The 16,551-nt window shown below is 47.1% G+C and overlaps 1 protein-coding gene across 2 annotated transcripts in view; it reads left to right on the forward strand.

Annotated features, from left to right (window-relative positions):
• The window catches only part of WDFY4 (WDFY family member 4), a 1,018,342-nt gene that overhangs the window by 920,844 nt on the left and 80,947 nt on the right, over positions 1 to 16,551 (forward strand). For both annotated transcript variants that reach the window (XM_078642707.1, XM_078642708.1), the window contains 2 exons: positions 314 to 467; positions 5,049 to 5,140. In XM_078642707.1, the coding sequence (XP_078498833.1) occupies positions 314 to 467; positions 5,049 to 5,140 (246 nt within the window). The remainder of the gene's footprint in view (positions 1 to 313; positions 468 to 5,048; positions 5,141 to 16,551) is intronic.

Consider the following 16,551-nt stretch of genomic DNA (forward strand, 5'->3'; position numbering starts at 1 on the left):
ATGTGGGGCCCGAAAGAGCTTACCTACATGGATAGTAAGCTACAGCGTGTAGGGTGTGTGGTTGTGAGGGTGTTGTTTTTGTTTTGAGCCTATACAGGAAGTATTTTCATTCTCAGTAAATGGGACGCAGTTCTCACACATTCATTTGCCTTTTACAGTCGGTTTTCACGCCTCTGTATGGAGGTGTGAGTTCTCTCCTAAGGTGTGATGGTGCACTAAGTAGCTGTCGTCTCGTTCTGGGGATATGAGGGCTCTCAGTTGGTGTGATTTTTCCCTTATTAGAGTTCTGATGAAAATGTCTCTGTTCTCTCAGGGTGGCAGCTTTGATGTCGCAGACCGGATGTTCCACAGTGTGAAGGGTGCATGGAGTTCAGCCTCTAGAGAGAACATGAGTGACATCCGGGAGCTCACCCCTGAGTTCTTTTACCTGCCCGAATTCTTGACCAATTCCAACCACTGTCAATTTGGTAAGTGTATGGATTTCAACACTTAAATCTATTGTGCACGGCATCTCGAACACACCACGGTGAGTGGAAAAATTACTGTTTGCCTAGAGAGAAACAAACCTTGAGAAGATGAGGCCCAGTGGGTGTGGCTGAGACCAAGGAAGCGAGCCAGGGGTGATGGGGCAGCATCTTTATATGTCACCAACTGTATCTGCTGGGTACATAGACAATCCCTGTTGAAAAGGAATGGTTGGGTCCACTGGATCAAAAGGGCACTGATTTACACTGCAGTAAAGTAGTGAAACTGGGCATGTTTGGCATCACAGATGATGAGCGAGCTAGGGTGGGTGGTCAGTTCTGTGCTGCACATCATGGATTTCTCAATCAGAGCAATCACTGCTTGACTCCATGACTTTAGAGCAATGGGTGGTTGAAAAGGGTTATTAACAGAGTGTACTGGGATTAACAGTTGGGAGCAGAGGAGTATTTTTTCGGTACTCCAGGAGGCAATCTAGAACAAAAGCTTTGCAATGTTTCGATCCTTGCATGACATCCATTACTACGTCTGTCTGAGTTTGCAGGTCTTTTTGTGTTACATCACTTTAGAAATAAGGGCTGGTTTGCAAGGATAAAGATGTGCCAGCAAGGGGCTGGATCAAATGAAGTAAAATCAGGTGTGAACTTACCAGTTCAGGATCTCTCATTTCACCCAATTCTAGTGACTTTAACTGTAAAGTTCCGGGCGCAGACGTCTTTTCATACGCTATGTCCCTGCTCCCATATTTGGGTGCTATGGGGTAATTTGGAAGAAGGGAGATGAACTCACATCTGAAGGAGTAAGGAACTTTGCTTTGGGCCAGTAAAAGTGAAGCACACACAGAAAAGTGACTTGCCTCTGGGCATTCCCAAAATGTTGGTCAATGGAACCGAGGAACATACGCATAATATGATTTTGCCAGGATTCCTCAATTTGCTTACATGCAAGCTGTGATTCAAATATTTGTCTCCAGCAGAAGACATAAAGAGTCTCCATAGCTGCAGAAGGTGTAGCTTGGAGGAGGAGTGGAGAAATGGAAAATTTGAGAGGATAAAGGATGCATTTCAAAATGTGGATGGGTCGCGTCCTAATCAAGTGCTTTTCCCCCACTCCATGCTCGTGCCTCTGTGTAAGGCAAAACTTTTCCCAATTACACTTTTTGAAGTAATAGATTTTATATGTGGCTGCCAATACTCAATCTCAATACACCAGCCAGTCTAAGGGGTGAAAGGCCCTGAATCAACTCCTTGAATCTATTGATGATTAGATGTCAACGATTCTATCCTTACTCAAAATTAGTTCTACAGGTGAGGGGTGCTCTGTCAATAAACCGATCTCATGAAGACCTCAGGTCTTAGGGCCAGATGTGTGAAATTTCCATTCACAAAATTGTGCACCGACTTTTCCGGATGGAAAGAATTATTAAAACCAACCCATGTACTATTAGGTTGGTTAAAAATATTGTCAATTGTAGTGGATCTCAATCCAACTTACTCCATTAATATCCATAATTGCAACTCACTACAACTGTATGTCATAATGTGGATGATCTCCCGCAGAGGTCACCAGCTCAACGTCTACGATCGCCTAGAAATAAAGTCATCTTCTTTTTAATTTATGCAGCCGTTTTCCTTAAAAAACAACAGGCTTCATTTAAAAAGAAAAGTTTTTTTCATTTTACATTTGTTTAATGGGGGATCACAACCTACATCCCAACAAACTTTAGTTATATTTTCAAATGGGTAGGTGTCCTAAAGGGAACCCCATTGCTTTTTCCCAAAGAGGAAAGGGTCCCAAGGGGACCCCATTCCTTTTGCAAATGTATTACCACCCGAACCCAGGAGTCAGTTCTTTTCAATGTTTTGAGTCCTGTTTTCAGATGCAAAACATTGATACATCCCATAATGAATCACTATTTAGAAGGGATGCCCTAAATACACATCTTCCTAATAGGGGTCCATTATGCCTTTCTAACGTAATTTTTCAATTTGGTAACCTGTTACCGAATAGCAAAATGAGTTTAGTACATTTTAAAAATAGAAAAAAAATCTATATCCTTACTTTTGCTATAATCGCGGCACCCGCGCTTCACTTTTAATGTTAAAAGTAAAGCGCAGGTGCCGCGGTTATAGCAAAAGTAAAGAAATAGATTTTTTTTCTATTTCTTTACTTTTGCTATAATCGTGACACCCGCGCTTTACTTTTAATGTTAAAAGTAAAGCGCCGGTGCCGCGATTATAACAAAAGTAAAGAAATAGAAAAAAAAATCTATTTCTTTACTTTTCCTATAATCGCGGCACACGCGCTTTACGGTGCGAAAGTGAAAGAAAACGCGGTGCGCGCGCTTGTGCGCGTGACCACAAGCTGGTGGCCGCTTGGCCGCTTTGGTAGCACTTCCAAAAGCCGCTTACTAAATGTCTAACCTGGGCAGCGCATGCACTGGCTCAGGCTAGACCAAAAAATGACGAAATAATGAAGGAACACTATACCGAAATGTGAAGCATAGTGCCGCATAATTTGGCTTTTCTTGCTGCATAATTTGTCCCTCTCCTGTTGCAAAATTCCAGTGGCCCTGGTTATGGTCTCTGTATTCCAGTCCATCTGATATACACTACTGAGTCTTAGAAAAGACCAGTTCCATGAGTGCGATTGACAAAAAGAGCACCAGTGCACTTGAAAAGCTGTGCAAAGTTAAAGCTTTCCATGTGCACTAGTGACTCGTGATTCTTCACATGATGTTATATTTTTCTTACATAATTAGGCATTGTGTACCAGGATGCCCTGTGTACCAGGATGCCCTGTGTCGAGGCAACACGTGCACAGTGTTATTTTTCTTCGCTGTCAAACGTGTTCCTCTTGGAGGAACCCCTACACTCCCACCAGGTTTGGGGGTGATCCGTTTCCTTCCCACCTTAGAAGGGGGTTACTCAAGCCCCTCTGTTGGAGTAAACCTCTGTGCATGTCCAGGGTGGGAGAGTTAGATAGGCATTTGTGGGCCTTCACAATCTTCCAAGGCAAACCACGCCTTGCTCATGCTACTACCCATGCGTGGATTATCATCTGCTTTATCCTGCATGCTTGTGACAAGGAATTACCAGTAGTGAAATCATTCTCGTCAGGCTGATATCCTTTTGTTGATAGCTGCCTGGCATAAATGAAGACATTTATGCCCGTAAGCATTAGTTTACGATTGTAAACACCCATTAGCCTCCTCGACCAAGGCATAGGTTACTAGATGAAGCCTTGTCACTAGTGTCACCGTTTTCTAGTTCTGGGCTTTTTTTTGTTAATAACTTGGTGCCTTCTGAGAGCTGTAGTCTTGATTCCTTTCAACTGAACCTTTTGGACTAACTCTGCTGAAATCAAGGGCTTCTGACTGGAAAGTCCAGGATTGGAACACTTAGGGGCATATTTACTAGCCCCTATTGCCACAGGAACGTCACTTTTAACGGAGTTGCTGTGGCGTAACGACGTTCCTGTGGCGATATGGGCTTCACCTTATTTATGGGGCGGCATTAAGCCACTTAAACGTGGCTTAATGCCACCTTGTGATTGTGGAACCCTTTCACGCTATGCTTAGCATGAAAGGGGGGGGGCAGTGGGTGTAACAGTGGGTGTTCCGACGCAACACCTATTGATTTGGAGTCTGCCCCCTATTTACAAGGGTGATGTAAATAGCAGGCAGTGCCAAAATTAAGAAAGGGGAAAACTTGGTCTTAACATGGCGAAACGAGGAGAAATGCTTTATTTCTCCTCTTTTTTGCTGTTTCTATGTGTGCTGCACTGTGCAGCACACATAGAAACAGCAGAATTGTGTGAATTATTATTTATGTACAGGAAGGCGTCCCTTCCTGCACTTAAATAATCATTACAAAAATGACAATTTGCAACTCTATGGGTGCTTCACAATGCAGCACACATAGAAGTTTCAAATCACCATTAGTGATTGCTGACATGCAGGAAGGGACACCTTCCTGCACCTTGTATTTTTTTGTATTTTATTGATGAACTGCACGATTACTTAAAATCTTTACAGTATAAAAACTTGATGAACCTTCCTGCACCTAAACAATCATTTCAATCAACACAGGCTCACCCTTTCACTATGGTGCAAGGGTGCCTGCGTTAGTTCAAGGGTGCCTGTGTTGGCTCTTGGCAGCTTAATTTAGCGATTAGGAAAACGCAGGGATGTGCCGTTATCTTTGTAAATATAGCTCATCCCTGCGTTTTCGCCCGAGCATGGCGTTAGCATTTTGTGCTTAATGCCACACTCCACCATTTGCTTGTAAATATCCCCTGTGTCCCTTATGATAGGCAGCCTCTGATAATCTTCCCAAGAGGTGGTGGGCAGTGCTTCCTGGTACCAAGTGCCTAAACCCACCCATTACTAAAGGGGACAGGGGACATTTGAGCCAGTCTCCTGGACTCATCCAGACAGACAGTTGTCACGCATTGTTGTGCTGCACCTGTCACTTGAATCCATAGTGTGCTAAAAGGCTCAATGCCCTTATGTGACTGTGCTGTGACGTTTCTTACTTGTTAACATCCTCGCCCTTCTTCTGCAGGCACCATGCAGGACGGGACCGTGCTGGGCGACGTGTTGCTGCCTCCCTGGGCTGACGGGGACCCTGACGCCTTCATCAGGTTACACAGACAGGTAATCGAGGAGGGAGTGCATCTCGGGTAACTGGTCACAGACTGCACGTGCCTTCACCTGAGCAGTGTGTCTGGGACAGGGAGCGTTTCAGAAGCGGGAGTCGGAGGGAAAGTGTAACGTTTCAGACCAGACTTCTGCGAACTGGGTAGTTGCCTAGCGACCACGCCCTTCTCACACCTTCACAAGATGTTTTCCTTTTGTTCAATAATGCACTAGTACCTTGCGTTATGGGCGTCGCATTATCGCCGTTCCTAATCTTGGGGGTATATTCATCAGTATGTAAAGTCTTGACACGTGTCCCTCGTGACAGGGGCCATGTTGGCAGGGTCCAGGAGTATTGTGGTAGCTTGTCCCGTTCTAAAGTCCTTCTGACGTAACCGAGCATGTTAGAAATGGAAAACTGATTCCGTGGTTTAATTTAAAAAAAGGAAACGTGTGAATGTTGTAACGTTCTTTGCCCCCACACTATGCACAGAGTCCAGGTAGGTATGAATGCTTTGTCTTTATTTCCATATAAACAAGTAATTAGAGCACAAGGGCGCCGAGCGTCTACACAGCGACTGCTCCGGTCGCCAACTCTCGTTTTCTCCGCTTCGCGCCTTCACTCTGGCGCCTACTGCGCATGCGCGCGCATCGCGCTCCTGTCTATGGCGTGACGCGTCATCGCGTTCACGCTCATAGACTAGAGCGCATCCTACATATCTCCCCCTTTTTAACAATAAACAAAGTTAACTTTTAGAACTCTACGGAGTTGTCCCTGGTTCCCCAATGTTCTCTGGCTGGCTGCCAGCGTGCCAACTTATCGTTAATGTCCACACATTTCATAGTCTCTATATCTTGAGGGCACTGTAACTGCCCGGCCACTACGGGTGTGTCTTACCGGCATGTTCTCTTCCACCTCTCTGTCTCCGCCTGGTCTCCCGCCATCTCTCCGATCTCCACTCTGTGTTACTCCAGTCGGTGTGACATCTCTGACTGCGCACCCTGCGCTGGAATTTTCTATCTCACTGTCCTCTCCTATTTCCTCGGGAAATACTTCATCAGCCTGCTCAGGTCGAGGCGTGTTCTCGTGGAAGTCCTTCTGTGTCTCTGTCTCCTCCAGCTTGGGCCATACGACTATCTTGTTTACTTTAGCCATGCGGTCTTGGGACCACACCCTGCCATCGCTGAGGAGGGCTGCTCTACCTCGCACCTCCTTGACTTGTAGGGGCTGACTATATTTGCTGTCGCCTTTCTTTTGAAGGGTAGGGAGTTTAACCCTAACCCACTCTCCTTCCTCCAGCTCTGTTCCTTTCACATTCCGACGTTTGTCATAATTCGCAGCATAGATCTTCTGGGCTTTTTCCAAGTTGTGTTGGACCACCGCAGGGGACCATTTACTAGTGATGGTCTTCTCCCTCCACACTACATTGTCCCGTGTGAACGGATGCCGTCCTCTCAGCACTTGAAATGGACTGTACCCCACCACCGTGGGGGTGATCCTGTAGGACCACAGCATACTCATTACTTCGGTCTCCCAATCCTTTCCCTGCATGATGGCCGCCTGTATGGAGCCCATCAGCACACGGTTGAACCGCTCCACCTGACCGTTGCATGCGGGATGATACACTGCCGTGTGTTTGGATTCGATACCATTTCTCCTCATGAACCTAATCCATTTGTCCGAGACAAACTGCGGGCCATTGTCACTGAGGATGGTTTTAGGGATGCCTTCCCTTAAGAAAACTGAAGTCAGGAATCTCAAAATCGTGTCAGTGTCCATGGATTCTTGAATGTCCACCTCAGGCCATTTTGAATACTTGTCCATTACCACACATAAATACTTGTTCACTCCTTTGCTGTCCAGGACCGGTCCCAGTATGTCGATTGCCACGTTCTCCCAAGGTCCCTGTGGCGTGTCAAACTTCCCTATGGCCGGTCGGAGTGGCCTCAGCACTTTGTCAGCGCCTTGGCATTGGCCGCACTCCCGTACTTGCCTTTCAATGTGGACATCCATGCCTGGCCACCAATACATCTGCTTAACGCGTGCTTTGGTCTTTACAATACCTAGGTGGCCCTCGTGTAGTAGAGTTAGCAATCTGGGTACCAGTGGATCTGGCGGCACGACTCTTTCGCCCCTATAGATAAACACTCCAGAATCACTCAGGGACAGTTCTTCCCTTATTTCGTAGAACCTCCGTACTCCATCAGTGAGCTTCCTTTTGTCGGGCCAGCCTGATGTCAAATGTCTCTTGATCTCCACTTTTTCCATGTCCTGATCATAGGCGGCCTCCCATTCTTGGACACTTATCGAACTCTCATAGTCCTCCATACTTGCCACCATCTCCTCCTTGTCCAGGGCATCCTCCGGCGCCACTTCCATCGCCGCAGCCCTGCTGAGATAATCCGCGACCCTGTTCTGTGTTCCCGGCAGGTATTCGACATCATAGGTGTAATCGAGCAGCTTCAGAGTCATTTTAGCTATTCTCGGGGTCGCTGTCTCATGACCCGAGGAAGTCAAGACTTTGATCAGGGGTTTATGATCCGTTTGCAGCTTGAATCTCGTACCCCAAACGAACTGTCTGAATCTGCCTAAAGCCCAGGTGACTGCCAGCATCTCTTTTTCAATTACGCTGTATCTTTGCTCCGTCGGAGACAACGCACGGGAAGCAAAGCAGATCGTCTCAGTGGCACCATTATCCCTCACTTGTGCCAGAACCGCCCCTAAGCCCTTATCACTGGCATCTGTGGTCACCACGGTCTGGCCCGAGGGGACAAACCCTTGCAATGGAACAGCTTGACTGATGCAGTCTTTGATTGTGTCAAACTCCGCTTGCGCTTCTGCGTCCCACTCAAACTTGGTCTTGTCTCTGATGAGTTGCCTCATTCTGTACGTCCTGGTGGCAAAGTGTCTCACAAACTTACTATAATACTCGGCCATTCCAAGGAACGACCGCACCTCCTCCTTGGAGCTGGGTGCCTTTGCATCCTTTATGGCCTTCACATTTCGTTCTTTGGGTGAAATTCCACTCGTGCTGATCTCATGGCCCAAGTAGGTCACCGAATGGGTCCCTATCTTGCACTTACTCCATTCCGCCGTTAGCCCCTTGTTCTGCAACACTTCCAGCACTCTCTGCAACTTCCTGTCGTGATCTCCTTTGGAAGAGCCCATCACCAGGATGTCATCCTGAAAGTACTGTACCCCTGGAATGTCCTTGAACAACCGATGCATCAGCTTCTGAAAGACAGCCGCTGCGGATGCCAGGCCAAAGGGCATCCTCCGGAACTGGTAGCACCCAAATGGAGTAATGAAGGCGGTGTACTTTCTGCTCGATGGATGCAGCTCAATCTGATAGTATGCCGACGTGAGATCTATAGTGGAAAAGTGAGTCACACCTTTAGTCTTGGCGAGCATCTCCTCGATTCTGGGAAGGGGAAACTTCTCCACAATGAGACTTTTGTTGAGCTCGCGGAGGTCAACGCAGAGCCGAACCTGCCCGTTTGGCTTCTTGACCACAACCAAGGGGGATAGCCACTCCGCACTATCCACCGGCTCTATGACGCCTTGCTCCTCTAGCCTCCGGAGTTCCTGTTGTACCGCTCCGCTGGTAGACATGGGAATGTTCCTGACTTTATGCACCACTGGTACTGCGCCCTCCTTGAGGACCATTTTGTGGACGAACTTGTCCAGTTTTCCCACTGAGCCGTCAAAAACTTTGGGGTATGCTGACTTCCAATCTTCACCTCTCGTGAGGGGCCACTCGTCTGTCAAGAGAATCTGTTCTTTTCCTCCCGGGTTGAGTATGATCCCCAGATCTCCTGCATCTCTCCACCCCAGCACTGAAGGTCCTCTCTCCGCTATGTACAGGGTGCACGTGGCTGACCTCCCTCTGAATTCGAACGTGAAGTCTCGGCACCCCACCAATGGAATGGCATTTTCCGTGTACGAGATGGGTCTGATGTCCGGCGGCCATAGGTCTGGCCCCACCACAGGCACAAAGTCTTCCTCCCATATGGATCTTTGCACGATGGTCCAAGGGGATCCTGAGTCGACGGCCACGTGTACCTTCACTCCCCCTATCAACATGTCCGTGCGAGGCTTGTCTCTTCGCTTCCCCATCACCTCAAGTACTTGGTCCTCGATGCATAACACCAAGTCGTCGTCATCCAGGTCGTCCTCCCCGCTGACGTCGGCTGCGGCCGCATCGACGCACTTGACCGTGGATTTCTTCCCCTTCTTGCGGCAGACTTTCTCAAAATGGCCGACCAGGCCGCAAAACGAGCATCTGGCGCGGAACGCGGGACAGCGTTTATCCTGCGCCGAATGTGCCGTGCTGCCGCATCTATAACATGCAAACTTGTTGTCTGAACTAGGGCGGACTGCCTGCTTCCCTGTCCATCTCGAGTCCTTCCTCTGATCTCCATACACTCCCTTGGATTTTCCGGGCTGGGGTGCCTCATCAATCTTGTTAACCATTTGCCTCGGTGCGTTCTCACGTTTGGCTGCCTCCGCACCGCGCCTTGACATCTCAGCCTTTTTGACCATCGCCACCACTTCTTTAAGGGATGTCTCACTCTGCGCCCACAGTTTGTCCTGGACAGACCTGCACGTGGTGTGCATGACGATTTGGTCTTTTATATACTCCTCCTGAAGACCTCCATACTGGCACGTGATGGCCAAGCGTCGGAGCGCTGCCACATAATCATCAATCGACTCACCAGCCTCCTGCTTCCGCTGTTGGAAATTATACCTGTCTATGGAGACACAGACTGCTGGACGGTAATGGCTGTCCAAGTCGTCCAGTGCGTTTTTAAAGACATCTGTTTCAGCCGCACCCCTCTCCTTGGGCACCAGATTCTTGAACACTCTCACCCCCTCCGGGCCCAGGTTGTGGAGTAATAGTCTCTTCTTCCTTTCCGGGGTGAATGCCCCTTCATTCTCATCTTCGAGTGCTTCAATATAGTTTTGAAAATATTCCTTCCAGTCCTCCCATTTTAACTGCGGTTCGCCCGGTCTAGGCAGGAATGGAACAGGGGCCATCAGAGCGGACGCTTGATTTGCCATTCTAGCCACACCTCTGGGGTCGACCGCCTGGGCACTGTGTTGACTGGGCACACCGGATGCTCCTGCACTCCCTGCCGTGTTCCCTTGCCCTCTGGGGCTGCCTGGTGTGCTATCCCTTCTAGTCTGCGTGGGGTCGTCGGTTTGCGCCCCTTCCTCTGTCTTGGGGTCAATGCCTTTCGCTGCCAGGGTGCTGGCTGTGCTCTCCTTCCCTTGCCCAGCACTGACCTGGTTGTTGGAGCTGGATAGGATAGTTCCCGTGCTTTTCAGCTACTGCCACGCCCTCTGCTCGTCCTTTTTTTTTCTTGTCGCTGTTGTCCTACTGCTGGAGGTGTGGGGCTGTCATGGAGTGTCTGCTCCTGACCACTGTGGTGCCTGGTGTTCGTGGTCCCAGCCTCGTCGCCAATGTAACGTTCTTTGCCCCCACACTATGCACAGAGTCCAGGTAGGTATGAATGCTTTGTCTTTATTTCCATATAAACAAGTAATTAGAGCACAAGGGCGCCGAGCGTCTACACAGCGACTGCTCCGGTCGCCAACTCTCGTTTTCTCCGCTTCGCGCCTTCACTCTGGCGCCTACTGCGCATGCGCGCGCATCGCGCTCCTGTCTATGGCGTGACGCGTCATCGCGTTCACGCTCATAGACTAGAGCGCATCCTACAAATGTTGGTGGATTTTGCTTATGTAACTGCGAAATTGTTATTTTGAGAGAAGGGCATTTTGGACATTTTGTAAATATGGTTTTTGCAGTGCGTGGGTTAGAGGGCAGACAGCTGACATTAGGCGTGGCAGAAATGTAAAATATGCCACCGACTTTTCCCAGTTTTTGGGAATTTCGCATTACGAAAAAATGCCCGAAATGATGCCATTACGCCAGGCGTGTATTACAACGCAGTTTACGGTAAAAAAAAATATAGCACGGAAACAACACGAACAAACGAAACCGAGACGACTATTGTTCAGTGCAATTGAATTGTTATTTTTAAAAACGAAATGGACCTCTCGCATAAACAAGGCCGCATTTTGCGTTCGAATGTACTGCTTTTCATACAATTGCAAGTAGTTTAGCGTAATTTTCCAGATAGTTTGCTTAATTTTAGGAAAGCACATTACGCAAATTTCGTACACCCCTTGCTGAAACGTGTAGGCAGACAAAAAAGATGTCAGGAGAAAGCTGTGGTGAGGAAACTGGAAGTGGCTTGAGAAGGACTGACTTGAAGTCGTGAAGCAAAAGTGCAGGAGGAGACAGATTGGGAGGGGAGGGCACTGGAAGATGGAGAACTACGAGGAGTTCCCAATCTCTCCACAAGAGGGAGACCTTGGCCCAGCTCTGAGCCATCCTCTTTGCAGAATGAATGGGGGTCGATGCCGAATACCAAGGCTATATAGTTACATAGTTGATTGAGCCTTTCTTAACAACCGCCAGACACTTCCTGCCTCCCTTTTAATTCACTTTTTCAGGCTCTTTTTCATCCATGATTTATTTATTTCATATGTCGCAGTTTTCCGTCCTTCTTTTCCTTCTTTTGTGTTTTTCCCTCTCTTTTGCTCTAGGTCAGTCAGTCTGAAGAGAAAGACTACGAGTTTTACGCACCCAAATTAGGAATTACATGCAGACTTTAGTGCTTTGTAGCACCAACATCGGAATGCACCGATATTTATATTGCATTTTCCCAAGGCAAAATTATACTTTCTAAATGTTGCCAGAGAAACATGGGGCATGCTGCAATTAGCTCCAACCTTGTGCTTCTCTCTTGGGAGGGGATGTGGCTTAACGCCTAGAGTGGTCGACCTTAAAGTTGGGGAACCAGGTTCGAGTCTGGCGGGAGGCTCAAGCATCCTGTGTTTCTGGGTATATTAATTAATCACCCCGTGCCTGGAAAAAATGAATGTGTCCGTCTGTAATGCAAGTGGTGCTCGTGTAAAGCTCTCTGATATTTCGGGTCGAGTTCACGCTGCATAAAACTTCAAGGAAAAACCCAAATCCGATCCATCCACAAACATGTGAGAGCCAGAGTGTTTCGGGCTACTGGTGTGAAATGAGGCTACGATGAGCGGTGCAATAATGTAGGAAATCGCCCAATGTGGTATCTCGACCCCACTTCCATTATTTCATAGAAAGGGGTACCAAATGTTTCATTGCGTTGAACGCTCGCTGCTGACATCTAGTGACCCTTGGACGACGAGTACAAATGCTGGCAAGATCAACTTATCCACCCTGTAAGAATATTGGGAACTATTCAGGGGTGTAGCTTCACGGGGATTGTTACACCCCCTATTAAATGTATTATTTAGTAAATAGTTGGGAACAGCATCTTTCGGTCTGGTATGGTAAACTGTCTGTCGGATTTCACTAGGGATTTTTAAATAGACCAAAATACACACACACTCCTCCGTTTTGAAGGTCTCAGAACATGGGTATTTTACAAAATGCTGTGTTTTAAGTACCCCTCACATTGCACACTCCTTTCCCTTTCCTCTAACCCTTAAGTCCATCTAATTCTCTGCTTCTCCTATAATAATTAACATGATATGCCAGCATGATTGTTAGAAAATCAGAAGCTCACATCCCCAGTCTTACTGACCAAGCTACGCCCCTGGAACAATGAAAACCTGTCATTTGCAGCGCTTAGAAACGACACAAGTGCGCCATGTAAGGAATACGTTACTATCAGTGATCGCTTTGGATGTTTTTTATGCACACCCCCTGCATCCCTGTTAACACCCTCCTGCCAGTGACGGTTCTGGGAGCTGTCTGGGCAGTATTAATCTAACATCCACCCTAATACCCATAAGGCCACGAATCCCATTACCAATTTCCTTATTTGTTACTAACCCCTTTCCAAGGGGGTCTGGTGAGCTTTAGTTTATTTTTGCTGGTGGGTTTTCCTGAAGTGGTCGCTGAGGTCCTGGTTCATTTTCAGGAGAATCTGGGCCATTTAGTCATTGCTCAACAGAGTCACATTTTTTTTTGCGGCTCCTGTTGGGAGAGTTTATTCAGTGGATATCAAGCTGTTCCTCTCCAGGATTACCGCTTTCTCCATTATAAAGTGTTTCATTTTCAAGGAATTGGCTGACTCTGAACAGTTGGCAGTTCCTTGAGCATAGCTAAAATATTTTGCACTTCAGGGATTTGAGTAGGTTTTCCAGAGACTCTAAAGGTTGGGTCTCTCCTTCCAAGCTTGGCAGGTCACGTGAATATTGCTCTGCTCCGATTGACCTCCCCCTAAAAAGAAAGATGGAATCCACCCTGAAGGGAGTTCATTCGACTTGTGTGTTTGCCCTGCTACTCCACACTATATGACCTCATCTATGTTGGAAGACTTCCAGTCCCTTCTGAGGCCTAGATCAGTGGTATAACGCAACACGATAGGTCCCACTTGCAGAGTGGCAAGATGGGCCCCTTAGTCTGCCATATTTTACAGATATTCATTGGCCTTGAGCTGAATAGGGCGGCCCCTTGTAGGGTTAGGGTGGCACTGATATGTTGGGTTACATCCCTGGCCTCATCACAAGGTGTACAGATTTAAGTGCTGGGATACAATTTGGCTTGAAATAATGTTTTTCTGGCAGACATCCCTTCTCCTCTCCTCACATAGATCTGTCTGCCATGAGGATTTGTCCCCAGAATGAGGAATAGCAATCATACCCTGAAATGTTGGGTCCAAATCTGCATTTGGTGGCCACATTCTGGGGACAAGTCCACTTCCATTTACCACCTGCTCTGTAAAGGGGAGCGTTCTCTGTTTTACTCATGCCCTGGGTGGTCAGATGAAGGCCAGGCTTCCTTTACAGTCAGAGTCTCATATGATTTTACTACACAGGGCAACATTTAAATTATGCTGACACAATTTGCTAGTTTCAGAAATGTTGCCTTATGCTTGTTACACAAAATTCCCCAAATTAAGTTTTCATGCCATTTTGCGTAAATTCCGCCCCAGTTGCTGTAATTTTTGACATATGCGCCATTCATAAAAAATATTTCCTGCAAACACACAGAAAAACAGCATGCAAGCGGCTGCTGTTTTCAGCGCTTTAATTTTTTCCACTTTTTCTAAAAGCAAATTGTATTCTTGCTTCAAAAATCAATACAAGGACGCATTTTGCACTACAATATAGCTCTAAATAACTGATTTGCATTTTATGTAATTATATGTAATCATAGAAATGTTGCCAAAACTGTATATCGTTTTGCAAAAGCAAACTATGCAAAGTTTGCATAATTTTAAATTTTTCTAACTGGATAGTCTGAGTGGTAAAATCATGTCCATTTTCTTGCACCCAGGAAATATAGATGTGGGAACACTCGGCCACTTATAATTGGGCAAATCGTTATCCCACCCGGTAATACCCCTGTGCCCAGTTTATAATCAGGGCCCAAGTGGCTTGGAATCCGCAGTCAATTATGGATTTATTCTTCAGTTCCATGAAAGGCAGCTTCAGATATCTTCTGACATTGCAGGTGATGGTCTGAAGGCAGCTTCTTTGGTTGACGTGTCAGATGTGTTGTGGCCACAGCAGTGTTAGATGCATTCCTGAAGAAAGACACAGTTGAGAAGAATTTGTTCCTTAAATTGCCATTTCTTGGACATGAGCTGTTCGGCCAGAAGATGCGAGAGATAATATAGCCGGCTCCTGAGGGTGCTAAGCTTGCTGTGACATTTCAGAAAAGCCTCCAGCCGCGGCATGAAGCCATTCCCCCCACTGTGCTCATTATGTGCCCAACTTTTCCCATGGGGATCATCTCTCCTCTGGAACTGGAAGTCATGGAAAGGGCTCCTACCAGTTCTCCGTAGGACATTAATCCTCGCTTTAAGGTACCAGCCAGTGTGACGGCGTTTCCGACCCCTCATCAGGGCTCTTTTCAGCACACGGTCCATTTGTGTATTTCTGCTTCCTGCAAGGGCTGTGAAATTAGGGCTTATCTCCAGGATCTTCTGGCTCAAAAAGCTCCATCAGTGAGACTTTGGTTGTGGGCCTGGTGGGACATGAGAGCTTGTGTCTTTGTTGTGTGCTGGCTAAGACATCACCTAGAGCCTTTGGTGAGGCATGCTTTGGCCCATTGCAATCTGGCTTAGAAAGATTGTAAAGTGCGGGTTCTAGTTACCAAGTCATCGAGGACTGCTCTCCAGTGGTGGTTTGTGACTGGGTACCTCGGATAGAGTTTCATCTGACTCCTCCAGTAGTGTTCACCACAAAAGCTAGCTCCAAGGGGTAAAGTGCCAGTCTGGTTTTGGGTTTAGCTCATGCCCGGTGGTGGTCATACCAGGAGACTGAAGTGCCTTCAAACTGGAGGGAGCACAAAGCACTTTGGGTGGGGTTGATGTCCTACTGTGTTCAGAGAGATCTTCTGGTCAGAACAGCCAATTAAGTGGAAAATTCAACAGAAAAGGAGGATTAAAGCCAGCAATCTGCACATTTGGTCAATTTCCTGTTTTTTGCTGAAGTCACACCTTCATCCTATGCAGGCACCATATCTCTCAATCACGACATATTGAGTAGGGTTTTTTCTTCCTCAATGATCTATTCTCTCTCTCGATCAAAGTATTCCAGGAGATCATGGAACATCTGGAAGAGCCAAGGATGGAAATGTGGCCTCTCACCAGATCACCCTGCTGCCTCTGTTTTGTTCAGGGTGAAGAGAGAAAGCACATGGGGATTAGTCACTTTGCCATTTTCTTGGTCCAGAAGACATATATTGGCCTTTTCCCTTTTCCCTTTTCCCCAGATTCCCAGGGTGTTAAACAAGATCCGGAAGGAAGCTGTTTCAGTGGTCCTGGTTGCTCCATTTTGGCCTCGGAGATCGTGGCTTCCTCTCATATACCTTAGCAGTGGTTCCAGAGAGAAATATCTCTCTCTCTCTTCCCGTTTATGGGACAGTTTTATCCCCTTACCAGTTGGTCAGCTTGAGATTGACAGTATATTGACTGAACGCCGAGGGTTGATCCATCTGGTATGTAAGTAGGGGCTCTGCAGTTTTCTAGAAAGCTCGCCACCCTTAAGTCCATTTGCCAGCAATGGAGAAACGTCTACACTTAGTTTAAGATGCACCAAAGATGTAGCAGCGGACCTTACAATGCCGCACCCAAAACCCAGTTCCAAAAAGTCTCTTGTAGTGTTTCTATGCAGCCACCCTCGACGTCAGCTGCTAATTGGCGTCGCTGTGTTATCCAGATCATAGATACTTTATTAAGCTCATATGGGGGCGCACAGGCAAGAAGTCCAAAAACGAGCTGTCAGTTTTGAATATATGAAAGTTTCTCTTTATTTAATCTTATTCATTCTTTTTTTAAAATACAGTCACAATGCAATTTTCAACAGAGTCAGCCAACGCGTTTCACTCCCTACCAAGGAGTTTCTTCAGGGCTGA

This window comes from Lissotriton helveticus, chromosome 5_1 (assembly GCF_964261635.1).
Source record: "Lissotriton helveticus chromosome 5_1, aLisHel1.1, whole genome shotgun sequence".
Taxonomy (NCBI): Eukaryota; Metazoa; Chordata; class Amphibia; order Caudata; family Salamandridae; genus Lissotriton; species Lissotriton helveticus.